Here is a 26,862-nt window from a genome sequence, read left to right as displayed (position 1 = left end):
CAGCGCCAGCCCTCCTCGGTCCCTACGGCGCTCCAGGAACCCTCTCCTTACCCTCGGGGTTTTGTTCGCCCACACAAACCCCATAATACTCCTACCTACTCTCTTGAAAAAGCCCTTGGTAATCACGATGGGGAGGCACTGGAACACAAACAAAAACCTCGGAAGGACCACCATTTTTACCGACTGCACTCTACCCGCCAACGAGAGCGGCAACATGTCCCATCTTTTAAAATCCTCCTCCATTTGGTCCACCAACCTAGTCAGATCCAATTTGTGTAGGGCCCCCAGCTCCTGGATCCCTAGATACCGAAAACTCCCCTCCGCCCTCCTCAGCGGTAGGTCCCCTATCCCTCTTTCTTGGTCCCCTGCCTGTAGTACAAAAAGCTCGCTCTTCCCTACATTGAGCTTATAGCCCGAGAACTCCCCAAACTCCCTCAAATTCTGCATAACCTCCACCATCCCCTCCATTGGGTCCGCCACGTACAGCAGCAGGTCGTCCGTGAATAGCGACACCCGATGCTCTTCTCCCCCGCGGACCACCCCCCTCCATTTACTAGACTCCCTCAGTGATATGGCCAAGGGTTCGATCGCCAATGCAAACAACAGGGGGACAGAGGGTACGTACCCCTGCCTCGTTCCTCGGTACAGCCGAAAGTACTCCGCCTCTGCCGGTTCGTCACCACACTTGCCACCGGGGCGCTGTAAAGGAGCTTAACCCAGCTAATAAACCCTCCCCCGAACCCAAACCTACGCAACACCTCCCAGAGGTACTCCCACCCCACTCGGTCAAAGGCCTTTTCCGTGTCCATGGCTGCCACTATCTCCGCCTCCCCATCCTCCTCCGATGGCATCATTATCACGTTTAAGAGCCGCCGCACATTCGTATTTAATTGCCTGCCCTTTACAAATCCCGTCTAGTCCTCGTGTATCACCCCCGGGACACAGTCCTCAATCCTCGTGGCCAGCACTTTTGCCAATAGCTTAGCGTCCACATTAAGGAGCGAGATCGGCCTGTACGATCCACATTGCAGTGGGTCCTTGTCTCGCTTCAGAATCAAGGAAATTGTCACCTCTGACATTGTCGGGGGCAGGGTCCCCTCCTCTCTTGCCTCGTTAAAGGTCCTCACTAGTAGCGGGGCCAACAGGTCCGCATACTTTCTATAGAACTCCACCGGGAACCCATCCGGCCCCGGGGCCTTCCCCGCCTGCATGCTCCCCAAACCCTTACTCAGCTCCTCCAACCCGATTGGTGCCCCCAAACCAGCCACCTCTTGCTCCTCCACCCTCGGGAACTGCAGTTGGGCCCTGGGTAGGGTTAATTCCTCCTCCTCATGTGCCAGGCTCAGCCTGATACAATTTAAGGTGGTTCACAGAGCGCACTTGACGGGGGCGAGGTTGAGTAGGTTCTTTGGGGTAGAGGACAGATGTGGAAGGTGTTCAGGGAGTCCGGCGAACCATGTCCATATGTTTTGGTCATGCCCGGCACTGGAGGGGTTCTGGAGAGGAGTGGCGGGAGCAATATCTCAGGTGGTGAAAGTCCGGGTCAAGCCAAGCTGGGGGCTAGCAATATTTGGAGTAGACGAGCCGGGAGTGCAGGAGGCGAAAGAGGCCGGCATTCTGGCCTTTGCATCTCTAGTAGCCCAGCGAAGGATCTTGCTATTGTGGAAGGAGGCGAAGCCCCCTAGCCTGGAGGCCTGGATTAACGATATGGCTGGGTTCATAAAGCTGGAGAGGATTAAGTTTGCCATGAGAGGGTCTGCGCAGGGGTTCTACAGGCGGTGGCAACCGTTCCTAGACTATCTCGTGGAGCATTAGAGGAAGATCGGTCAGCAGCAGCAGCAACCCTGCGGGGGGCGGTGTTATTGTTTGTAAGGGGAAAAAAATTGTGCTGATAAAAAACGTTAATAAATATATATTTTAAAAAAAATTAATTCCCCAGTCTCACCTTCTAAAGGACAATGGCTCACTTTGGTTACTTTTTTCCTTTTTATATTTCAGCTAGCTTTCTCAGTCTTAATTTCTCCCTCCTCAGCTTTTAATTATTCTTTGCTGGTTTCTAAAATATATCCAATCTTCACAGTATTGTGTACTTTTTCTTTTAATTCGATTCTATTCTTAATTTCCTTGGTTAGCCATAGATGTGCAGCCTTCACTGTATTTCTTTCCTACATGATGTATAATGATTTGCAACAGGTTTAGAACAGAGGACAAGAGACGCTTCAACACAAGATTGTGGATTCACTCCAGAATTAGTGGTTGAAAACCTGGATACTTACATGAAGACATGGTGGGATTTGAACCCATGTCCTAATCACCAGTGGTGATGACCATGAAATCATTGGTTCACTAATATCCTTTAAAGAAGGAAATCTGCCATCATGTGACTCCAGACCCACAGCAATATGGTTGACTCTTAACTGCCCTCTGAAGTGGCTGGACAAAATTTTCAGTTGAAATGCAACAAATACTGACCTTGTCAATGATGTTCACAGCCCATGAAAGAAGAAACAAAAACTTGGATTTCCAAAAGGTATCTAAGGGGTATGGAAGCAGGACCGAAAAATGTGATTCAGAACTATTTGCTCGGGTGGATGGTAAATGCCAACAAACTGACTTAGCCAAATGGCCTGCTTCCACGTTGCAGCTTCCACGTGTTTCTGTTCAATAAAGTTTTAACAGCACCTCAGAGATACAAAAATGTTCAATTATCCTTAGACAGGGCTAAACCTGGGTCTATGTTTACCTTCCTCTTTTAATATATTCTGCAATATTTAGCATCCTGTTCATCAAATACATAAACAGTAGCTTTAGTGTTGAGGTTTAAAACTCATACAAGCAGTTCAGGCTAATCTGTCCTATGAATTAATTTACTTTACAGAACAGTCTCCCTGTCCCAGACTGAGGGGAGCCAGTAAGGAGGAAGATCCTGTGTTGACTGATCTTGAGACAAAGGCATCCAGTCAGTCAGGGAGTTTCAACTCATCTAGGATCCCAAGACCAGAAGGTAAAGACAGGAGGTGGATGAAGAAAGGGGCTTGTCAGTCAGTAACAGGCAGTTTACATCACGGAAGGACATCAGTTACCATCAACTGGTAACATATAAAAATCCAATGCAGAATTGTGTATCAAGCCATGTATTTTGGTGTTGGTTTACATAGGCAATGTGAGGGGGGAATTGTACACAAGAAATTCAGAACAAGCACTCAGAAAATATGACATTGTGTAATCATTTTCTTTTTTTTTTAAATTTAGAGTACCCAATTCATTTTTTCCAATTAAGGGGCAATTTAGCGAGGCCAATCTACCTAACCTGCGCATCTTTGGGTTGTGGCGGTGAAACCCACGCAAACACGGGGAGAATGTGCAAACTCCACACGGAGTGACCCAGAGCCGGGATCGAACCTGGGACCTCGGCGCCGTGAGGCTGCAGTGCTAACCCACTGCGCCACCGTGTAATCATTTTCTATCAGGTGCTTGTGTTCAAATCCCTAATATCGTAGAATCTTGGAACACAAATGGAGGTCACTTAGTCCATTTTTTTCTTTTGTTCATTTAGGGGATGTGGGTGTCGCTGACTAGACCAGCATTTATTGCCCATCCCTAATTGCCCTTGAGAAGATGGCGGTGAGCTGCCTCCTTGAACTGCCGCAGTCCAAGTGGTGTAGGTACACTCACAGTGCTGTTGAGGTAATTACAGGATTTTGAACCAGCGATTGTGAAGGAGCAGCAATATATTTCCAAGTCAGGATGGTTAATGTCTTGGAGGGAACCCCGAGGTGGTGGTGTTCCCAGGCATCTGCTGCCCTTGTAAGAGATAGTTGTGGTTTTGGAAGGTGCTGCCTAAGGAGCTTTGGTGAGTTCCTGCAGTGCATCCTGTAGCTGTTATCATAGTCATAGAATTTACAGTGCAGAAGGAGGCCATTCAGCCCATTGCGTCTGCATCGGCCCTTGGAAAGAGCACCCTACTGAAGCCTACACCTCCACCCTATCCCCGTAACTTCACCTAACCTTTTAGTCACTAAGGGACAATTTAGCATGGCCAATCCACCTATCCTGCACATCTTTGGACTGTGGGAGGAAACCGGAGCACCCGGAGGAAACCCATGCAGACACGGGGAGAACGTGCAGACTCGGCACAGACAGAGACCCAAGCCGGGAATCGAACCTGGGACCCTGGAGCTGTGAAGCAAGAGTGCAAACCACTATGATACGTACACACTGCTGACACTGTATGTCGGTGGTGGAGGAAGTGAATGTTTGTGGACGGGGTGACAATCAAGCGGCTGCTTTGTCCTGGATGGTGTCAAACTTCCTGAGCATTGTTGGAGCTACACTCATCCAAGTAAGGGGAGTGTGTTCTATCATATTCCTGACTTATGCCTTGTAAATTGTGGACAGGCTGTGATTCATTGAAAAAAAGCTATCTAATCACACTCTCCTACAGATTTGACAATTTGTTCCATTTATAGTATTTTTCCAACTCCCTATTGAATTTGTTTCCAGCAGTCTTTCAGGCCTTGCATTTGAGATTCCAACTCATAATAACTCTTTGTAAACCCATTCACCCACAGCATGTGACTCGCATGCTGCAGTCAGCTTGGGATGGATTTTCTGCACTTCCATGCTAATTTTTGGGCAGCAGCAGAGTGGTCTGGTTGTGATCCAGGGAGGTTGTTTTACAGCCCAGTCTGGCATGCATCCAAATATGGGCAGTTGTATTCACATCATAACACTCAAACAACATCTTTCTTGCTTGTCATTAATGTATCCGGTATTGGAAATAAGTTTATTCCTGGTGCTTAGCACTGCCCACATAATGGAGCTGCTTGGCCTTTTTCAGTTGCAATTCGTTGCACTAAGCAAGGAGAGAATCTTTCTGCCAACACTGCCCTCACTGCACTCTGGGACATTTTGCAGACTTTTCTCTCAAACACCAGTACTAAGAATATTTTCATCTATACAAGTAAATTGCTGTGGAGTACTGTCTAAGTCTTACATAGAAATTGAATTGGTTAAGAGTCTCACTGCATTTATAATCTTTCCTTTCTTGCAGGCAGAACGCAACAGAATGTAAGGACATCAAAACACTTCCTACAGAAAAATAAGACAGAGCTCATAACCAGGCTCACAGAAATCCACAGCATAATTGAGGAATTGAAAAGCAAGGATATTCTCAATGAAATTGAATATGAGAAATTGCTCATGACCAAACATCTCTCAGACCAAATTAGAGAAACATTGAACTGTGTCATAAAAAAAGGAATTGTTGCAATGAATTATTTTCATTATCTACTTCATAGATACCATCCATTGCTCGTTAAAGACATAGAGAGTAAGGAATCATCAATGGAGTAGCGTACGAATATAGATAGCTGCCCTATCAACAACACACCTTTACCAGGTGCAAAGTATATTTGCAAGTGCTTAGTCAGAAATTGGTCATGTTGCAAAATACAAAAGTATTTTTTCTTTTGCAAATGTCAGTATTTATAATCTCATTCAAGGGTGCAAATGATTGATATTACACCGCAAAAAAGCCATTTACCTCAGCTAGCACTTCAATTAGAACTATTTAATCCTTTTATTTTTTTTGCTGTTCTGTTCCCTTTTTAAGTAATGTTCTGCACAGTCCTCAACAGACCCTTGTAATAAAGTATACCCTATCAGTGGGCGAAGAACAATTCTGTGAACTTTCCCCTTCCCATAATTCTAAAACACTTTGTAAACCCCCGAGTTGTTTTTTAAAAATAAATTTAGGGTACCCAATTATTTTTTCCAATTAAGGGACAATTTAGCATGACCAATCCACCTAGCCTGTACATCTTTGGGTTGTGGGGGTGAGACCCATGCAGATACTTGAACCCCAGATTACACTCAGTAGCACAACTGTGGCTTGTACCATTTGTCTTTTTACAAGAGGATTTAGTCAGGTGAACTAGAACTATATCTGCTGATTGGTGAGTTAATAATTGACCTCACTCTTTGGATTTCATAAATTTTAAGATCACCAGCATGAGAGGAAAGGGTTTAATGAAATGAAACTAAATTTGTTATGAAAAGGCTGATTTGTATATTGAAAGACTTGTATTTATATAGCACTTTTCATGACTCCTCCAGGATGTCCTTGATGGAAGTAAATATAGCCTCCATTTTAATGTAGCAAATGCAACATCCCATTTTTGCACTGCATGATCCCTCAAACAGTAAAGGATAATGACCAATCCCTGGTTGAGGGATAAACGATGGCCAGGGCATTGCGGAAACTTGTGCTCTAATTCAAACAGTGCTACAAGCTCTACCCGAGCCGTTTTAACTTTTTCACCAGAAAGTCAACAGTTCAGTACTGCATGAGAGTTTCAGCCTAGACTTTGTGCTCAATTCTTTGCTGTGGGAACAGACATACAATCTTCTAACTAGAGTATGAATGATCCACTGAGCTGCAGCATAGACCAAGCTCTGTAGTCTCTGATATTCCATTTAAATATGTTTCTGTGAAGGTTTATTTATCCATTAAAAACTAAGATCGCATTTTTAATACTTGCATTCTTTTAATTTCATTGTACTATTTATCATTGGTACAAATGACATAGGTTAAAAAAGGGGCAAGGTCCTAAAAGCACAATATAGAGGGTTAGGAAGAAAGTTGAGAAGTCAGACCTCCCACGGTCGTGATCTCAAGATTACTACCAGTGCCACGTGCTAATCAGAGCAGAAAAAGGATATATCGGATGAATCGCACAAATAGATGTAAACGGGTATGATATAGTCAGGATTAGGGAGACATGGCTGCAGGGTGACCAGGGATGGGAATTGAACATTCAGAAGTATTCAGTAGTTAGGAAAGGTGGACAGAAAAGGAAAAGGCGGGGAGTTACATTGCTGGTTAAAGAGATTAACGTAATAGAGAGCAAAGATATTAGCTCGGACAATGTGGAATCTGTATGGGCAGAGTTGGGAAACACCAAAAGGCAAAGAACCTTAGTGGGTTTGTATATAGATCCCCAAACTGTAGTGGTTATTCTGAGACGAGGGTCCTGAATCTAAATGAAGGAAACTACGACGATATGAGGAGCGAGCTGGCTATAATGGATTGGGAAATGTTACTTAAAGGGATGACGGTGGACAAGCAATGGCAAACATTCAGGGAGCGCATGGATGAACTGCAATAATTGTTTATTCCTGTAGTTGAATGGTCAGTTACGAGGGGACAAAAGTTCAAAATAAGTTGTCATTATTTAGGAGGGATTTGAGGGAAAACATTTTTACCCAGAGTGATGACGGTCTGGAATGCACTGCCTGGGAGGGTGGTAGACGTGGGTTGCGCACATCCTTTAAAAAATACCTGGATGAGTACTTGGCATGCTATAACATTCAAGGCTATGGGCCAAGTGCTGACAAGTTGGATTAGGTGGACAGGTCAGGGCCTTTCATGCGTCGGTGCAGACTCAATGGGTCGAAGGCCCTCTTCTGCACTGTAAGATTCTGTGATCCCTGTTTGGGAAAGGTGGCCAGACCAAAGCTTACAACGGGAATTAGAGATAGTATTAGATCCAAGGAAGAAGCATACAAATTGGCCAAGAAAAACAACAGACCTGAGGATTGGGACCAGTTTAGAATTCAGCAAAGGAGGACCAAGTGATTGATTAATGGGAAAATAGAGTATGCGAGTAAGCTTGCAGGAAACATAAATACTAACTCTAAACATTCCTTAGGTATGTGAAAAGAAAAAGATTGGTGAACACAAATGTAGGTCCCTTCCAGTCAGAAACAGGAGACTTTATAATGGGGAACAAAGAAATGACTGAGCAACTAAATACATTTTTTAAAAAATTCAGAGTACCCAATTATTGAGGAACAGATGAGGTAGCTTTGTTTATAATACAAGACCAGGAAGGTGGGGTGGAGAAGGAAGGGGGGGTAGAGAGAGAGAGAGTTGTAAATTGCCAGTACCCTTTGCGTGGCACAAATGCTTCTGATTCCATTCCTGAATGGCTTAGCTCTAGTTTTCCCCACCAGAACTTTTTTATTGAGCATTTGGGATACCACAAAGATATATGGCTGAGGCACCAACCAACTGCATCATCCAGACTGTAATTCTGATCATCTGCTAAATCTCAGAAATAGAGCAATTCTGCAAATAATATTACAGTACGAAGTCTTACAACACCAGGTTAAAGTCCAACAGGTTTGTTTCGATGTCACTAGCTTTCGGAGCGCTGCTCCTTCCTCAGGTGAATGAAGAGGTCTGTTCCAGAAACACATATATAGACAAATTCAAAGATGCCAAACAATGCTAGGAATGTGAGCATTAGCAGGTGATTAAATCTTTACAGATCCAGAGATGGGGTAACCCCAGGTTAAAGAGGTGTGAATTGTCTCAAGCCAGGACAGTTGGTAGGATTTCGCAGGCCAGATGGTGGGGGATGAATGTAATGTGACATGAATCCCAGGTCCCGGTTGAGGCCGCACTCATGTGTGCGGAACTTGGCTATAAGTTTCTGCTCGGCGATTCTGCGTTGTCGCGGGTCCTGAAGGCCGCCTTGGAGAACGCTTACCCGGAGATCAGAGGCTGAATGCCCTTGACTGCTGAAGTGTTCCCCGACTGGAAGGGAACATTCCTGCCTGGTGATTGTTGCGCGATGTCCGTTCATTCGTTGTCGCAGCGTCTGCATGGTCTCGCCAATGTACCACGCTTCGGGACATCCTTTCCTGCAGCGTATGAGATAGACAACGTTGGCCGAGTCGCACGAGTATGTACCGCGTACCTGGTGGGTGGTGTTCTCACGTGTAATGGTGGTATCCATGTCGATGATCTGGCACGTCTTGCAGAGATTGCCATGACAGGGTTGTGTGGTGTCGTGGTCACTGTTCTGAAGACTGGGTAGTTTGCTGCACACAATGGTTCGTTTGAGGTTGCGCGGTTGTTTGAAGGCAAGTAGTGGGGGTGTGGGGATGACCTTGGCAAGGTGTTCATCATCATCAATGACGTGTTGAAGGCTGTGAAGAAGATGACGTACTTTCTCCGCTCCGGGGAAGTACTGGACGACGAAGGGTATTCTGTCGGTTGTGTCCCATGTTTGTCTTCTGAGGAGGTCGGTCCGGTTTTTCGCTGTGGCGCGTTGGAACTGTCGATCGATGAGTCGAGTGCCATATCCCGTTCATACGAGGGCATCTTTCAACGTCTGTAGATGTCTGTTACACTCCTCCTCGTCTGAGCAGATTCTGTGTATACGGAGCGCTTGTCCATAGGGGATGGCTTCTTTAATGTGTTTAGGGTGGAAGCTGGAGAAGTGGAGCATCATGAGGTTATCCGTGGGTTTGCGGTAAAGCGAAGTGCTGAGGTGACCGTCCTTGATGGAGACGAGTGTGTCCAAGAATGCAACTGATTTTGGAGAGTAGTCCATGGTGAGTCTGATGGTTGGATGGAACTTATTAATGTCATCGTGTAGTCGTTTCAGTGATTCTTCGCCGTGGGTCCAAAGGAAAAAAATGTCATCGATGTATCTGGTGTATAACATCGGTTGAAGGTCCTGTGCGGTGAGTAGGTCCTGTTCAAACTTGTGCATGAAGATGTTGGCGTATTGGGGTGCGAATTTGGTCCCCATGGCTGTTCCGTGCGTCTGGATGAAGAACTTGTTGTCGAAGGTGAAGGTGTCAAACGAACCATTGTGTGCAGCAAACTACCCAGTCTTCAGAACAGTGACCACGACACCACACAACCCTGTCATGGCAATCTCTGCAAGACGTGCCAGATCATCGACATGGATACCACCATTACACGTGAGAACACCACCCACCAGTACGCGGTACATACTCGTGCGACTCGGCCAACGTGGTCTACCTCAAACGCTGCAGGAAAGGATGTCCCGAAGCGTGGTATATTGGCGAGACCATGCAGACGCTGCGACAACGAATGAACGGACATCGCGCAACAATCACCAGGCAGGAATGTTCCCTTCCAGTCGGGGAACACTTCAGCAGTCAAGGGCATTCAGCCTCTGATCTCCGGGTAAGCGTTCTCCAAGGCGGCCTTCAGGACCCGCGACAACGCAGAATCGCCGAGCAGAAACTTATAGCCAAGTTCCGCACACGAGTGCGGCCTCAACCGGGACCTGGGATTCATGTCACATTACATTCATCCCCCACCATCTGGCCTGCGAAATCCTACCAACTGTCCTGGCTTGAGACAATTCACACCTCTTTAACCTGGGGTTACCCCATCTCTGGATCTGTAAAGATTTAATCACCTGCTAATGCTCGCATTCCTAGCATTGTTTGGCATCTTTGAATTTGTCTATATATGTGTTTCTGGAACAGACCTCTTCATTCACCTGAGGAAGGAGCAGCGCTCCGAAAGCTAGTGACATCGAAACAAACCTGTTGGGACTTTAACCTGGTGTTGTAAGACTTCGTACTGTGCTCACCCCAGTCCAACGCCGGCATCTCCACATCATGGCAAATAATATTGACAGTAAGTAATCTTACATCAATCAAAAGTCTAAGAGATGATTGACACACATATGTAGCATGGACTGTACCTATATTTATTTTATTGTATACAGGATAACAATCTACTTGTAAGCAGATGTGTTCTGGAATAAATACAAAGTGTTTGCACAAGGCACTTATCACCTGAAGCAATGCACAGTATAAATCAGAGACATCAGTATTGCTTAGTAATTTTGATTATAGGTAAAGCCATTTTAAATCATATGACGACAATTCCATTCTGATTGGACTTTCCTCTGAATTCTACAATCAGCTGGGCATTCGACTGGCCAGTTCCAACTGCTTTCTTGTTTATTAATGAGCAAAACCAGCTTAAAGCATCAGACAATAAATTGTGTTTCAAAGATGAAAGGTGCTGGAGGTGTTTGATGGAATCACAGCTGGGGCTAAAGGGTGTGTTGAATGATGCAGATGTTGAGTAAGATTTGTCTGTTCAGAGTATGATGCCAATTAAAAACCACAACTCCATCTTCCGACACATTTGAGAAGCAATGAACTGTGTTGCATAATTACAGACATTGATCTCCCCAGATTCTCACTGGTTGAGAACAAACATCTTTCATATACGAGTGCAGCAATAGTGGGATTTATGCTTCAAATCCTAATCTGCTGATTGATCAAGAACACATTCATCAACTTCTTATACTTTGGTGCATAAGAGACCTGAATTATTAAATATGTACAACTCCCTGATCAGGCACGTAGCCAGTTATACACAATACAAATGTTATGGAATTAAGACAGTATTTCCTGGACTCCTCTTTGATTTGCATGGAAACAGGTTGAAGCAACACTGCACGGTGTGAACAGTTTTTGCAGTTACAACTAAGAATTGTGTGTCTGATGGTATTTGGTGGTGCAATGGATATCCCACCTGGTACCTGGCACCATTTGACTCTGAAATTGTGCTTTTATTGCACTGTATTTAACGTGGAATCTCCATAGTGTGAATAGTAATGACTATATTTTATTAAAAAGGTGCAGAACAAAGTATTTCAACAAAGTGGAGAGAATGGTGTCTTATCTCGGATTCATTATTATTATTAATAAGAGGTATTTGCTCAATGGCAGCTTTATCCATCCAATTACTATAATTAATTAATCTCCCAAACAGTCATGATGCAGTTAACATTTTTTTTTCACCCAACCAGTACCATTTGATCTAATAAGAGAGATCTATAAAATGTTGCAATTACCAATCATCACTTGTGCCAATGTTCCAGGTTTTCATCTAGTCAGTGTAGCACAAAGCCTATCTGCTCCAGTCACTTCCATGTCTCTTCAGACTCTTTCTAATTGTGATTCTGCAGGAAAGATTAAATCTGTCCAAATATCCAGCATTTCAGATCATCTGTAAATCCTTTCTACTGAAATTCCAGTCACCAAGATGAAGAACAGTAAAGATTAGCCAGGAACATGTGCTGCTTATGTCTTCCACTGCTCTCCAACGCAAAGTAGCAATTGTAAAATAGCTTTCTGCTTGAACAGAACTAAGGGTCATGTGGTCTCTGCAATAACTTACATTTAGCCACATCCAAATCTGCAGTTTGCTGATGATTCGATCCAGGAATGGTTTATGCACTGGGAGAAGAGCCAGCTCTTGGAGTTTGGAACTTCAGCTGTATCATACTTTTTCCTTGTGGGTGTGAAGATTTGATATAGCCAGGGGGCACACTGGCACATGCCACAGCACCTGCTGCCTTCTCTGGTATGGTTTTATTCAGGGCACACAAACCCGTCCGGAAAAGGGATGTGGGTGTACGCTGGAAAAAAAATCTAACACCTTGAACGCAAGGGCCCTGGTCAAACTGGGGGAACAGAGGAAGGAAAAACAGGTTTAATGGGATTGGAAAGGAGGGAGAGAAAAAGAGAAAGGCCTTTAGTAACATTCAAAAATATTCTTACATGGAGGATGTTTCATAAACCGCACCAGGAATAAGATATGACTATAAATAGAATTCAATCCAACAATGGGCTAGCCGTCAATCAAAGTTTATTTCAATGTATAATATTAAACAATCAATTTTCACAAGTGGATATCTATAGTGGCTCAGTTATCTCATTAAAGAAAAGTATTGAAATAAAGAGCAGGATTATGTGAAGTTAGCACAGAACAGAAGTTCCATCATCACTATTTGCAGTCCTGGGTGTGACCCAGCTAACCCAACCCAACTACTGCCGCTGCAGCAGTGGGAAAGCAGATTGGTCATCTACATTCTGCACCAAGGTGAACCCAGTGTACTGTGGGGAAAGTCCAGAATGGGGGGGGGGGGGGGGCACAATCTCAATATTAGAGCTAGTTCATTCAGGGGTAATGTTCTGAAGCATTTCTTCATACAAATCTGGACTTCTTGGCCCCAAAACAACATTGAGGTTACTGGTCATTTAAAATTGATAGATTTGGAGGACGGCTTGGTGGCGCAGTGGTTAGCCCTGCTGCCTCACAACGCCGAGGACCTGGATCAATCCCGGCACAAGGTCACTGTCCGTGTGGAGTTTGCACATTCTCCCCGTGTCTGTATGGGTCTCACCCCACATGCCAAAGATGTGGATTGGGCACACTAAATTGACCCTTAATTGGAAAAAAAAATTGGGTACTCTAAATTTATTATTTTTTAAAAATTGATAGATGTTAGGTAAGGGTATTAAGGTTACAAAACTATGACAGCTGCGTGGCCGCAGTGCTAACCACTGTGCCAATGTGCCGTTAGCACTGCTGCCTCACAGCTCCAGGGTCCCGGGTTCAATTCCAGCCTCGGGTGCCTGTCTGGGTAGAGTTTGCACTTTCTCCGTGTCTGGTAGGTTTCCTCCGAGTGCTCCAGTTTCCTCCCACAGTCAAAGATGTGCAGGTTAGGTGGATTGGCCATGTTAAATTGCCCCTTAGTTTCCAAAAGGTTGGGTGAGGTTACTGGGTTACGGGGATAGGGTGGAGGCATGATCTTAAGTAAGGTGCTTTTTCAAAGAGCCAGTGCAGGCTCGATAGGCTGAATGGCCTCCATCTGCACTTAAAATATGAGCTGCTGTTACATAACCTTCAACTGATTTGAAAATGAAAGCTTTTGCACAGTGAATCGGGATAAAAGTCACAAGTTTGAATGTCACGGCAAGGGGCCGAAGATAGAGGAAGTCCATAGTGCCAATTTCAACCTTAATGTTGTGTGGGGCGCAGTCACCTCCTCACAGTAGGGGTACAAGAAACCCAAGACAGAGGCTGGGTGATTGACATTGACATAGGCCGAAGGCCCAATAATCATCCAGCTCTAGGAGCTAATGGCCTAGGGAGCTATGCACAGAAAGACAAAGGAAGAAGAATGTTACAATCAGCAGATTACAAACAATTAGTAAACAGAGGATGTAAGAAAAGCCAATCCTACACAGCCAGAGGCCAACTGCAACTGAGCAACACTCGCACGGTCAGCAACACAGAATGACATAGAATACAGCTAAATACTGCTGCTGAAATCGTAAGTGTTCAGATTTCAGTACTGAGTTATTCAGTGTTAACTTTCAGGTTGATGATCTTTCACTGATGAAACGGCATTGACCTGAAATGTTGGGGCGATTCTCCAATATTGGGCCCAAGTTTTCGCGCCGTCATGAAAGCCGTCGCGTTTCACGACGGCGCGAACAGGGCCCGGGTACAACTGATTCAGGCCCCCATATGGGGCTAGAACGGCATTGGAGCAGTTCACGCGACTTCAGCCGGCACCGCGCCAACCTGCGCATGCGTGGGGGACTTCTTTAGCGTGCCGGCCCCGACCAACATGGGGTCGGTGTTCAGGGGCCAGCCGCGCCAGGAAGTAGGCCCGGCGGGAGGGGAGAGAGAAAGAGGCCAGCCCGCCGATCGGTGGGCCCCGATCGAGGGCCAGACCCCATCGGAGGCCCCCCCAAGGTGAAGGAGCCCCATTTCCACCCCCCCAACAGGCCGCCCCCGACCGTTCCCGCAGAGTTCCCGCTGGCAGCGACCAGGGGTGAACGGCACCGACAGAACTCTGTCGTACCGGCACGGCCGCTCAGCCCATCCGGGCCAGAGAATCGGCGGTCCTGCCGATTCCAGCTGCCCGCCAAACGCGCCGGCACAAATGGCGCGGATTCTCTGCACCTCGGAGAATCGCACGCCGGCGTCAGGGTGTTGTGGCGATTCTCCGGCCCAGCGTGGGGCTCGGAGAATCGTCCCTGCTAACTGTTTCTCTTTCCACAGACGCTGCCTGACCAGCCTAGTATTTCCAGCATTTCCTGTTTTTATTTCAGATTCCCAGCATCTGCAGTATTTTGCTTTTGTATGCGAGTTCATTACTCATACTTCGCCTGTTTCACCTGCTCTCAGCTCAGATGCATCAGTTCTGATTACAGAATCAAATCATGGCATCACAGGAAGCTTTCACCCTGGGTGTGGTGCAGAGGGTGAACAAAATGGACCCCCAGCACGGACCAACTTTGAATAGGACATGGTGGGGTGCCAAATGTGACAATCTGCTAGGACCCCTGCTCGCTGATTAGCAGCAACAGATAAAATAAAATGGCCATGAATGAAGTACCGAGTGGAACCATCATCTCGCAAGGAATAAAGCATCTTAAGGGAAGATGGTAAGGAGCGAGGGCAAAAAGTTAAACCTGCAGAGGATGACAAAGCAAGGGGAAGAGGTAGTACAGGAGGAATCAATATATTCAGGAAAAGAGGGAGGGAAAGTGAGATCAATATTGCCAAGAGAGGTGGAGGATGAGCGTCAACACTTGAGAGAGGAGTGGAGTAAGACTAGGTGGAAAGGGAGAAAGGGAAAGAGAGGGGATAGAGGGACAAAGACAATGGAGAACAGAAGGAAAAGGAAAGGGAAGGATGAAAAACCTTGAGGGGGAAAATGGAAGAATTGTCTGAAGTGCTTTTCCATTGTGTAATTATCTCTGATTAAAAATAACAATTTCCTCTTTTTAGGACTTATGGGGACAGCGAATCCTCATCTTGTGCTGGAGATGTCTGTAAAGCTTCACACTGCTGTGTCTCGATCAGTCAGGTGGAGATTCAGGTCTCGGGCCACAGCCTTCCAAAGATGGAGGATTTCCTCAGGCTACCTACACATTTACACTAGGCAAACAGCGCCGAGTCACAATCGCAGATCAAGAAACCTATAGTCCCATCAGTTTGCTTGTTAAATATACCAGCTCAACACTAATCCAGGATGCCACTATATGGGCATAGTGAGGAGCGCCTCATCATGTGTTTGAGCATTGTTTGCTCACCATTTGGACCACTCCAACCTATGAAATGTAGAAAATAGGAGGTCATTTGGCCCTTCAAGTCTGCTCTGCCATTCAACATCATGGCTGATCCTCTGTCTCAACACCATACTCCAGCACGTTCTCCACACCATCTGCCATGTAACCTAAACACAGGAAAACAATGTGGACAGTTCCAACCCGCTGAAACGGCCTGTTCCAACCAGCTGAAACGGCCTGTTCCAACCCGCTGAAACGGCCTGTTCCAACCCGCTGAAACGGCCTGTTCCAACCCGCTGAAACGGCCTGTTCCAACCCGCTGAAACGGCCTGTTCCAACCCGCTGAAACGGCCTGTTCCAACCCGCTGAAACGGCCTGTTCCAACCCGCTGAAACGGCCTGTTCCAACCCGCTGAAACGGCCTGTTCCAACCCGCTGAAACGGCCTGTTCCAACCCGCTGAAACGGCCTGTTCCAACCCGCTGAAACGGCCTGTTCCAACCCGCTGAAACGGCCTGTTCCAACCCGCTGAAACGGCCTGTTCCAACCCGCTGAAACGGCCTGTTCCAACCCGCTGAAACGGCCTGTTCCAACCCGCTGAAACGGCCTGTTCCAACCCGCTGAAACGGCCTGTTCCAACCCGCTGAAACGGCCTGTTCCAACCCGCTGAAACGGCCTGTTCCAACCCGCTGAAACGGCCTGTTCCAACGCGTTGAAACGGCCTGTTCCAACGCGTTGAAACGGCCTGTTCCAACGCGCCGAAACGGCCTGTTCCAACGCGCCGAAACGGCCTGTTCCAACCCGCTGAAACGGCCTGTTCCAACCCGCTGAAACGGCCTGTTCCAACCCGCTGAAACGGCCTGTTCCAACCCGCTGAAACGGCCTGTTCCAACCCGCTGAAACGGCCTGTTCCAACGCGTTGAAACGGCCTGTTCCAACGCGTTGAAACGGCCTGTTCCAACGCGCCGAAACGGCCTGTTCCAACGCGCCGAAACGGCCTGTTCCAACGCGCCGAAACGGCCTGTTCCAACCCGCCGAAACGGCCTGTTCCAACCCGCCGAAACGGCCTGTTCCAACCCGCCGAAACGGCCTGTTCCAACCCGCCGAAACGGCCTGTTCCAACCCGCTGAAACGGCCTGTTCCAACCCGCTGAAACGGCCTGTTCAACCCGCTGAAACGGCCTGTTCCAACCCGCTGAAACGGCCTGTTCCAACCCGCTGAAACGGCCTGTTCCAACCCGCTGAAACGGCCTGTTCCAACCCGCTGAAACGGCCTGTTCCAACCCGCTGAAACGGCCTGTTCCAACGCGTTGAAACGGCCTGTTCCAACCCGCTGAAACGGCCTGTTCCAACCCGCTGAAACGGCCTGTTCCAACCCGCTGAAACGGCCTGTTCCAACCCGCTGAAACGGCCTGTTCCAACCCGCTGAAACGGCCTGTTCCAACCCGCTGAAACGGCCTGTTCCAACCCGCTGAAACGGCCTGTTCCAACCCGCTGAAACGGCCTGTTCCAACCCGCTGAAATGGTGGCTCCCATAGAATGAGCATTGCCTGGTTTATGTTTGTGTCATTCTTGGTGGCTGCCAAAGAAGCATAAGTGGCAGCAAGATGTACATTTACTAACATCACCTTACTGACATCTGTGAATATCACGCTCATTTGCACAAGGGAGTTGAGTGACTACATTGACGAGGCAGGAACTCTGTCTATGCAGCGGATACAGGGAGGGGACCAGGATCAAACCCGGGTGCTCGGCACCGTGAGGCAGCAGTGCTAACCACTGCACCACCAATGTTCCCACTTTTGAGGTGATCAGAACTAGAGGCCATTAATATCTCATCGTTACCCAAAAATAGAATCTGGAATTCAGAAGAAACGTCTTTACCCAAAGAATGGCTAGAATATGGAACTTCCTATCATAGGTAGTTAAAGCAACTAGTGTTGACACATTTAAGGAAAACCGTGTAAACTCAAGAAAGGAATAGAAGGTTATCATAGAATGATTAAAGCATAGGAGGTGGCCACTCAGCCCATCATGTTCATTTCAGCCATTTGCCAGAGCAACTCAGGAGTCCCACTCCCCAGCTTCTTCTCGTAGGCCTACAAATGTTCTGTCTTCAGACAATTATCCAATTCTCTTTTGAAGGCTTTGATTGAATCTGCTTCTACCACACTCTTATGCAGTGTATTTCAGATCCTAACCACTCACATAATAATACTTTTCCTTGTGTAATCACATGTGAGGGGTAGGTCTTGCCTTACAAATCTAATTGAATTCTTTGAGGAGGTGACCAAGCATGTGGATGAAGGTAAAGCAGTGGATGTAGTGTACATGAATTTTAGTAAGGCATTTGATAAGGTTCCCCATGGTAGGCTTCTGCAGAAAGTAAGGAGGCATGGGATAGTGGGAAATTTGGCCAGTTGGATAACGAACTGGCTAACCGATAGAAGTCAGAGAGTGGTGGTGGATGGCAAATATTCAGCCTAGATCCCAGTTACCAGTGGCGTACCGCAGGGATCAGTTCTGGGTCCTCTGCTGTTTGTGATTTTCATTAATGACTTGGATGAGGGAGTTAAAGGGTGGGTCAGTAAATTTGCAGATGATACGAAGATTGGTGGAGTTGTGGATAGTAAGGAGGGCTGTTGTCGGCTGCAAAGAGACATAGATAGGATGCAGAGCTGGGCTGAGAAGTGGCAGATGGAGTTTAACCCTGAAAAGTGTGAGGTTGTCCATTTTGGAAGGACAAATATGAATGCGGAATACAGGGTTAACGGTAGAGTTCTTGGCAATGTGGAGGAGCAGAGAGATCTTGGGGTCTATGTTCATACATCCTTGAAAGTTGCCACTCAAGTGGATAGAGCTGTGAAGAAGGCCTATGGTGTGCTCGCGTTCATTAACAGAGGGATTGAATTTAAGAGCCGTGAGGTGATGATGCAGCTGTACAAAACTTTGGTACGGCCACATTTGGAGTACTGTGTACAGTTCTGGTCACCTCATTTTAGGAAGCATGTGGAAGCTTTGGAAAAGGTGCAAAGAAGATTTACCAGGATGTTACCTGGAATGGAGAGTAGGTCTTACGAGGAAAGGTTGAGGGTGCTAGGCCTTTTCTCATTAGAACGGAGAAGGATGAGGGGCGACTTGATAGAGGTTTATAAGATGATCAGGGGAATAGATAGAGTAGACCGTCAGAGACTTTTTCCCCGGGTGGAACAAACCATTACAAGGGGACATAAATTTAAGGTGAAAGGTGGAAGATATAGGAGGGATATCAGAGGTAGGTTCTTTACCCAGAGAGTAGTGGGGGCATGGAATGCACTGCCTGTGGAAGTAGTTGAGTCGGAAACATTAGGGACCTTCAAGCAGCTATTGGATAGGTACATGGATTACGGTAAAATGATATAGTGTAGATTTATTTGTTCTTATGGGCAGCACGGTAGCATTGTGGATAGCACAATTGCTTCACAGCTCCAGGGTCCCAGGTTCAATTCCGGCTTGGGTCACTGTCTGTGCGGAGTCTGCACGTCCTCCCCGTGTCTGCGTGGGTTTCCTCCGGGTGCTCCGGTTTCCTCCCACAGTCCAAAGATGTGCTGGGTAGGTGGATTGGCCATGATGAATTGCCCTTAGTGTCCAAAATTGCCCTTGGTGTTGGGTGGAGGTGTTGAGTTTGGGTAGGGTGCTCTTTCCAAGAGCCGGTGCAGACTCAGGGGGCCGAACGGCCTCCTTCTGCACTGTAAATTCAATGATAATCTATGATTAATCTAGGACAATGGTTCGGCACAACATCGTGGGCCGAAGGGCCTGTTCTGTGCTGTATTTTCTATGTTCTATGTTGCCGTTGCATTGCCTGCCTGTCACCTTAAATCAGTGTCCTCTCGTTCTGGAACCTTCTGCCGAAGGGAATAGTTCCCATACCAGCCTCCCCAAACAGGCGCCGGAATGTGGCGACTAGGGGCTTTTCACAGTAACTTCATTGAAGCCTACTTGTGACAATAAGCGATTATTATTATTTCTCTCTCTACTCTGTCCAAACCCCTCATGATTTCGAACACCTCCATTAAATGATTTCTTAACCTTCTCTTTGCCAAGGTGAACAGTTCTAGGTTCTTCAACCCTATTCACATAACTGAAGTTCCTCATTCCTGGAGCTATTCTCGTGATTTTCTTTCCCGTATCTGCTTCAAAGGTTCCTAAAATGTGGTGCCCAGACCAGACACAATTCTCCAGTTGAGAGGGACCATTCTTTTATACAGGTTGATCATAACTTCCTTGTTTTAGTACTTTGTGGCCTACTTATAAAGCTCAGGTCTTTATTAACAACTTTCTTAAATCTGCCCTGCCACTTTGAATGATTTGTACATATATTGTTTACTCAAGTTGGGATTTTGGACAACACAAATCAGGTCGGCATGGAACTGCAAGATCAGAGCCATTATACACCTGAGCTATATTCTCAGCATGGAACCCATATGTCAGCCTGAGACACCCTCAGTGTGAAGACATACTGCACACACAGCCTGCCTTTCACAATTATGGTGGGTGGGATCCTGCATGGTTTATAGAGATCGTACTTACAGTCCATCACCAGTTCAAGAAGGCACTATTAACAGGCATAAGAAAGTAGGGCAGTGCATCCAGATACACTTCCTGAAGGACAGTGCATTATTTACAAACATACTTCTCGAAGACCATGCACTATTTACAGCCACACTTGCAGAAGGACAGTGCAACATTTATAGATATAAAAGTAGGACAGTTCAAGATTTACATACTTCCCGTAGGTTAGTTCATTATTTGTCACATTTCCAGTGACCACAGCATTATTGACAGGCAAACTTCCAGTATAACAGTGCAGTATTTACACTTACAGGGCAGCACGGTAACATTGTGGATAGCACAATTGCTTCACAGCTCCAGGGTCCCAGGTTCGATTCCGGCTTGGGTCACTGTCTGTGCGGAGTCTGCACATCCTCCCAGTGTGTGCGTGGGTTTTCTCTGGGTGCTCCGGTTTCCTCCCACAGTCCAAAGATGTGCAGGTTAGGTGGATTGGCCATGACAAATTGCCCTTAGTGTCCAAAATTGCCCTTAGTGTTGGGTGGGGTTACTGGGTTATGGGGATAGGGTGGAGGTGTGGACCTTGGGTAGGATGCTCTTTCCAAGAGCCGGTGCAGACTTGATGGGCCGAATGGCCTCCTTCTGCACTGTAAAGTCTATGATAATTTCTACTTAAGCTGGATTGTGCATTATTTACAGGTAGACTTCTGGCTGGGCTGCGAACTGCTTATAGGGAAATCTCTGGTAGAACCGTGCACTATTTATAAGCACACTTTCAGTACAGATAGTTGGATAATGAATTATTTCTGTGGTACCAGTTAGGACAGGTGTCAGCAACTTGTGGCTCTGGAGCCACATGCAGTTCATTTAAGGACTGACGCAAAGCTAATTTTTTCTCCATCAATTTTCTTTTTAAAATAATTGCCTAGATTGTTTAAAAAAAAAGAGAAAAAAAAAGTACCCAATTCCTTTTTTCCCAATTCGGGGCAATTTAGCGTGGCCAATCCACCTAACCTGCACATCTTTGGGTTGTGGGGGAGAGACCCACGCAGACATGGGGTGAATGTGCAAACTCCACACAGACAATGACCCAGGATCGAACCCAGGTCCTCAACACCATAGGTAGCAGTGCTAACCCTTTACCCTCTCCAACAAAAGCACAAGGAGTGATGCCGAACAACAACAGTTCCAGAGGCCGAAAAGAGGTAAAAAGCAGAAGCCAGGAGAAGCAAGCGAATGAGACGGCGGACCCACAAGGCGAAGAAATGTCAGTCACATGAGAACGATAGGGACCAACAAGCTGCACAGGGAGCTCCCCGTCACCTGGGGGTGGATGGAAGAAGTTCCCCACCAGGGAGCTAAGGGAACTCAAAGAAGACATAAAAACCAACATAAAAGCTGAGGTCAGGGTGACGGTCACGGAGACCCTACCCACTATGCAGGTGGCCCTGGACAAGGCAGAGAGGCAACTGGATGCCCAGGGGAACACCATCAAAGAACTGGAAAGGGCTTCAACAGACCAGAGCGACCAAATCGTCACCCTAGAGACGGAGACAGCGAGGTTGATGGTAACACATGGAAGCCTAACGAGGATGATAGAGGACCAGGAGGACCAGTCACAGCACCAAAACATGAGGATAGTGGACCTGCCGGAGGGAACCGAAGGCAAAAATCCTACGGACTACATGGCCTAGATGCTGGGAAACCTGGTGGGGAGTGACAGCTTCCCCAACCCGCCAGAGATTAAACAGAGCCCTCAGGTCGCTCTGACCGGAACCCAAGGCCAGGAGCAGTCCAGGGCCATAATCACCGAGATGCACCGGTACCAGGACCAGAAAAGAATCCTCCACTGGGACAGGCAAACAAAGACCTGCAACTGCGGAGGATACCAGATGAGGTTAGATCAGGACACTGGCGCAGACCTGGCCAAGTTCTGGGCTGAGTTCAACAAAGCAAAGATGGTCCTGTACAAAAGTGGGATGAAATTGGGATGCTGCACCCAGCCAAACTATGGATCATATTCCAGGGCCCTGCAGACACAGACAAATCTGTACAAGAGAACAAGCTGGGATGACAGCAACAAAGGCAACGGTGAAAAGATCACCCGGAGAGCCTCGCTCTGAACCTCAGAACTAAAACAAAGAAAGGAAGGGACGAGGGCAGCAGAGTGCAGGAGAGGGCGAGGAGGAGGAAGAGGGGGAAGATAAATAATAGGCGAAGGGCAGGTTTAGACTGATCCCAGGAGGGGGCCACCACACTAGCGGGAAAGCTAGGAGGTACGAGAGGTGGCATAGGCGCATTCCCGCTGGAGAGCGTGCGCCTGGCGCCAAGGGAGGGCATACACCACCAATGGGGCGGAGTTATGGGATAGATGAGGAGGGGGGGGAAAGAGGGGAGAAAGAGAGACAACAGTAGGAAATGGGGGGAGGAGGAGGAAGCACAACCATAGGGGGAAAAAAGGTATGGAGGGAGGGGGGGGCAAGGACTCCAGGGTGGCTACAACAGACCGTACATGGCAACACGACACAAAATGGCACCACAATCACTTTGATGGACCCTCGAACAAAGGGAAACCCCGGAGTGCAGGGGCCCAGCCTCATGGTGAATACGGTGACCGTGGCCATTTTTGATGGCCCCCCTAACAAAGGCAAACCCCAGAGTGCAAGGGCGCATCCACAAGGTAAGTATGGTTGATCCCACAAGAAGCGTGTGGGGGGGGGGGGGGGGGCAAACCCCCCCCAATCAGGATAGTCACCTGGAACGTCAGTGGACTTAACGGCCCAGTGAAAAGATCCAGAGTCTTCGCCCACCTGAAAGGTATGAAACCCCCCCAAGGTTCTTCTTCTTCTCCTCCTAGATACACAAGATATACCCGAGCATTGACTTTTGTGGTGGGGAAAGCAGTGCTTCCGGGGATAGTAAGAGGGGAATTCTCCACAATCATAATCTCCGACCATGCTAATACTACGTGAGGGTAGAGTCGGGCCGTGCCACCCGCCCCCCATGGAGGTGACACAGCCCTCCTTGCCGACAAGACATTTTGCGACAAAATATCTCAGGTCATTAACGGGTATATTACCAGTATCCATCCACATTCTGGGGGGCGCTGAAGGCTCTGGTCAGGGGTGATATTATTGCTTATAAAGTGCATGGAGACAGGCAGGAGAGGGTGGCTAGACAACAACCAGTCAACTCTATACTGGAGGTAGACCGGCAATACTCCAAGGCCCCGGCCGCAGAGCTTCTGGCGGAAAGGAAAAAGCTACAAATGGACTTTGACCTGCTCTCCACTGGGAAGCCAATGCACCAACTCCGCCAGACATGGAGGGCCTTTTACAATAACGGAGACAAGCCAGTCGCCTGTTGGCTCGCCAGCTGATAAAGCAGGCAGCCACGAGGGAAACAGCACAGATTAGGGACAATAACGGCAGACTAGCAACCAAGCCGGATTAGGTCAATGAAGCATTCTAGGCCTTCTACTGAGGGCTGCACATCTCCGAGCCACTCGAAGGGGACTCAAGGATGAAGCAGTTCCTCAATGGACTGGACATGCCAGTCGTGGGGGAGGATAGAAAACGGGAGCTGGAAGCACCATTAAAACTGGGAGAAGTCATGGAGTCCCGGGGAGAAGGTGCAAACTCCGCACGGACAGTGACCCAGAGCCGGGATCGAGCCTGGGACCTCGGCGCCGTGAGGCAGCAATGCTACCCACTGCATCGCCCTTGGAGCAGAGTTAACTGCCTGGGTGAAATATCTGAACAGCGCTTCCATGGCGAGCATGCAGATAAACACCACCAGCTCTAAATACTTCCAGCTGCATTGGGGCACAAGGCAGGGATGCCAACTGACCCTGCTACAGTTCGCCCTGGCAACCGCCCTCAGAATGGCGAAAAATTGGAAGGGGATACTGAGAGGGGACAGAGAGCACAGAGTCTCACTCTATGCGGATGACCTGTTCCTCTACGTCTCAGACCCCCAAGGCAGCATGGAGGGGATCATGGCACTCCAGAAAGAGTTTGAAGCCTTGTCGGGCTACAAACTCAACCTGAGCAAAAGTGAAATCTTCCCAGTGAACCCGCAAGGGAGAGGGGCAGAGCTGGCGGGACTGCTGTTTAAAAAAGCCTAAAACAAATTTGGCTACCTGGGAACCCAAATCAACCACGACTGGACATGGATCCACAAATGGAACCTGACAAGTCTGATGGAGGAAGTAAAGAAGGACCTGCAGAGGCAGGACACGCTCCCACTCTGCCCGGCGAGAAGGGTGCAGACGATCAAGATGAACTCTTCCTGTTCAGATACATACCAATCTACATCCCCAAGGCCTTTTTTAATACAGCAGACAAAATGATTATGCCGTTTGTGCGCGTGTGTGTGTGTGGGAGGAGGGAGAATCCAAGGATCCTAAAAAAGCTCTACAAAGAAAAAGCATGGGAGGCCTGGCCCTCCCAAACCTGCAATACTGCCACTGGGCGTCCACAGCAGAAAGAGTGAGGGGATGGGCAAGGGGGCTGGAGACAGAATGGGTAAGGATGGAGGAGAACTCCTACATAGGGATGTCACTCGAGGCCCTTGCCACAGCAACACTCCAATCCCCACCAGCTAAGCACTCTACAAGCCCAGTGCTAATAGCCATGCTCCAGACATGGAACCAACTAAGGCAACACTTCGACCTGGCCGAAATGTCCACCTTGGTTCCCATCTGCAACAACCACAGGTTCCCGCCAGCCACAATGGACGCACCTTTAAAAGGTGGAGACAGGATGGGGGGGGGGGCACTGACAGTTATGGACTTCTACATGGACGACAGACTAGCAACTCTAGAGGAGCTGACAGACAGGTTTCAACCGCCCAAAGGGAATGAACTACGACACTTACAAATCAAAAACTTCCTCCATACAGAAACAACATAACCCCAGACACCGGGACACACATTGATAGAGGAGTGACTTAGGGAGGGGGAACTGCGGGGGGCTATATGGGCGACTGTTAGAGGAGGCACAATCCCTGCTGGACAAGACAACGGAAAAATGGGAGGAAGAACTAGGGATAGAAATAGGGTGGGGACCCTGGAGCAAAATACTGAACAGGGCAAACTCCACTTCCACATGCACAAGGTTAAGCCTAATGCAGCTAAAGCTGGTGCAGAGATCGCACCTAACTAGAACTCAAATGAGCAGGTTCTTCCCGGAGGTGGAGGACAAATGTGAACAGTGCCAAGGTGGCCCGGGCACCACACCCACATGTTCTAGGCATGCCCCAGACTTGTCGGGTTCTGGACAGCCTTCTTTGAGACACTGTCCAAGATTGTGGGGGTGAAGGTGGAGCCAAGCCCAAAAGTGGCAGTCTTTCGGGTATCAGACCAGCCAGAACTTTTCATAGGGAGGGGGTCGACGTCCTCGCCTCCCTAATCGCCCGCCTAAGAATCCTGCTCAGCTGGTGATCAGCCGTACCACCCAAGGCGACAGACGAGCTGTCCGACCTATTGCAATATCTCCAACTGAAGAAAGCAAATTTGCCATCCGAGGGTCAGAAGAAAAGGTGGCAATACGTGGGGAAACACACACTAGGGCCAACGATAGACGGCAACTGAGGCAGACTGGCCAGGGCAACTGAGGCAGACAGGCCAAATGGGGCCCACAGTCACCGAAGGGGGGTAAAACTGGCAAATGTGAATATGTATAGTGATCCTCATTTATCTGTAATTCATTTTTTCTTTTACTTTTTTTTTATATTTGATCTATCTCTTGTGTAATTCTAACTTTGCCTTGATTGCTTTTGTAAGACATTATAGGCGGCTACGACACTTGGAATTTAATGTTCGAACTGAAATATGCAACATAAATTGTGAAAACCAATAAAAAAAGCTTAACAAAAAAGGAACCTTGGCCTTTGTTTGAGGCTGTTTTACCAGAAATTAGTTTTGTTTTGTTTACAGGAAATGGAAGTTGCAACATTCACCAACAGTGCTGTGCAGCATATTAAGAGTGCCAGAGGTTTTTTACCTGAATTTGAATTTAATTTGGAAAATAAATTGACATAACTAGAGGGATCGAAATGACTATAAAGAAGAAATGAGTCACTCTTGTTCTTCATAATTATTGACATTTGAGAAACAGCACTGTTTCTGAACAGTGTTTCTGACTAAACTTTAAAAATGGCTCCTCGTGTTATTAAGGTTGTGACCACTCCCCCAAAAAAAGTTTAACTTCCCATGTACACAGAGTGTAACTGAAAATATATTATGTAACTTTGACACACACTCACCGATATCTCACACCACTGCCCATTTAAACGTGTTATATGCAATTCAAGTGAGCGTCATTGGATCAGAAATAAGAACTCTGCTTTATATTTTCTTTCTCTTCAGCCCAGGGGTTCTGAGGCCAATTACAGAGCATCATTCATCACCCAAGGTAGACTAGCTGGACTGAAGAGTTTAACAATGTTTCTTTAAATTTAAATCACGAGTTTAGAAAATAGTAACTAGAGGGGCACTGGGAACAGTACCTGGAGATAAGTGCAAGGAATATTTTCTGGGATCTCGGTCCAAAATCACATATGGAGTCATAATTTGGGATCACAGATTCT

The 26,862-nt window shown here is 47.3% G+C and overlaps 2 protein-coding genes across 5 annotated transcripts in view; one reads left to right on the top strand and one right to left on the bottom strand.

Annotated features, from left to right (window-relative positions):
- The window catches only part of LOC140414681 (uncharacterized), an 86,989-nt gene extending 80,452 nt beyond the window's left edge, over positions 1 to 6,537 (top strand). For 3 of the 4 annotated variants that reach the window (XM_072500997.1, XM_072500998.1, XM_072501000.1), the window contains 2 exons: positions 2,879 to 3,004; positions 5,054 to 6,537. In XM_072500997.1, the coding sequence (XP_072357098.1) occupies positions 2,879 to 3,004; positions 5,054 to 5,355 (428 nt within the window). In that variant the 3' untranslated portion in view covers positions 5,356 to 6,537. The remainder of the gene's footprint in view (positions 1 to 2,878; positions 3,005 to 5,053) is intronic. The other variant, XM_072500999.1, reaches the window with a different exon arrangement.
- A 3,986-nt stretch (positions 6,538 to 10,523) lies between these two features.
- The window catches only part of zdhhc18a (zDHHC palmitoyltransferase 18a), a 56,049-nt gene continuing 39,710 nt past the window's right edge, over positions 10,524 to 26,862 (bottom strand). Inside the window, exon 9 of the mRNA XM_072500995.1 lies at positions 10,524 to 12,317. Coding sequence (XP_072357096.1) covers positions 12,084 to 12,317 — 234 coding nt within the window. The 3' untranslated portion in view covers positions 10,524 to 12,083. The remainder of the gene's footprint in view (positions 12,318 to 26,862) is intronic.

The sequence above is a fragment of the Scyliorhinus torazame genome, chromosome 1, assembly GCF_047496885.1.
Source record: "Scyliorhinus torazame isolate Kashiwa2021f chromosome 1, sScyTor2.1, whole genome shotgun sequence".
Taxonomy (NCBI): domain Eukaryota; kingdom Metazoa; phylum Chordata; class Chondrichthyes; order Carcharhiniformes; family Scyliorhinidae; genus Scyliorhinus; species Scyliorhinus torazame.
The sequence above is the reverse complement of the archived record's forward strand: the minus strand, read 5'-3'. Positions and strand labels throughout refer to the sequence as shown.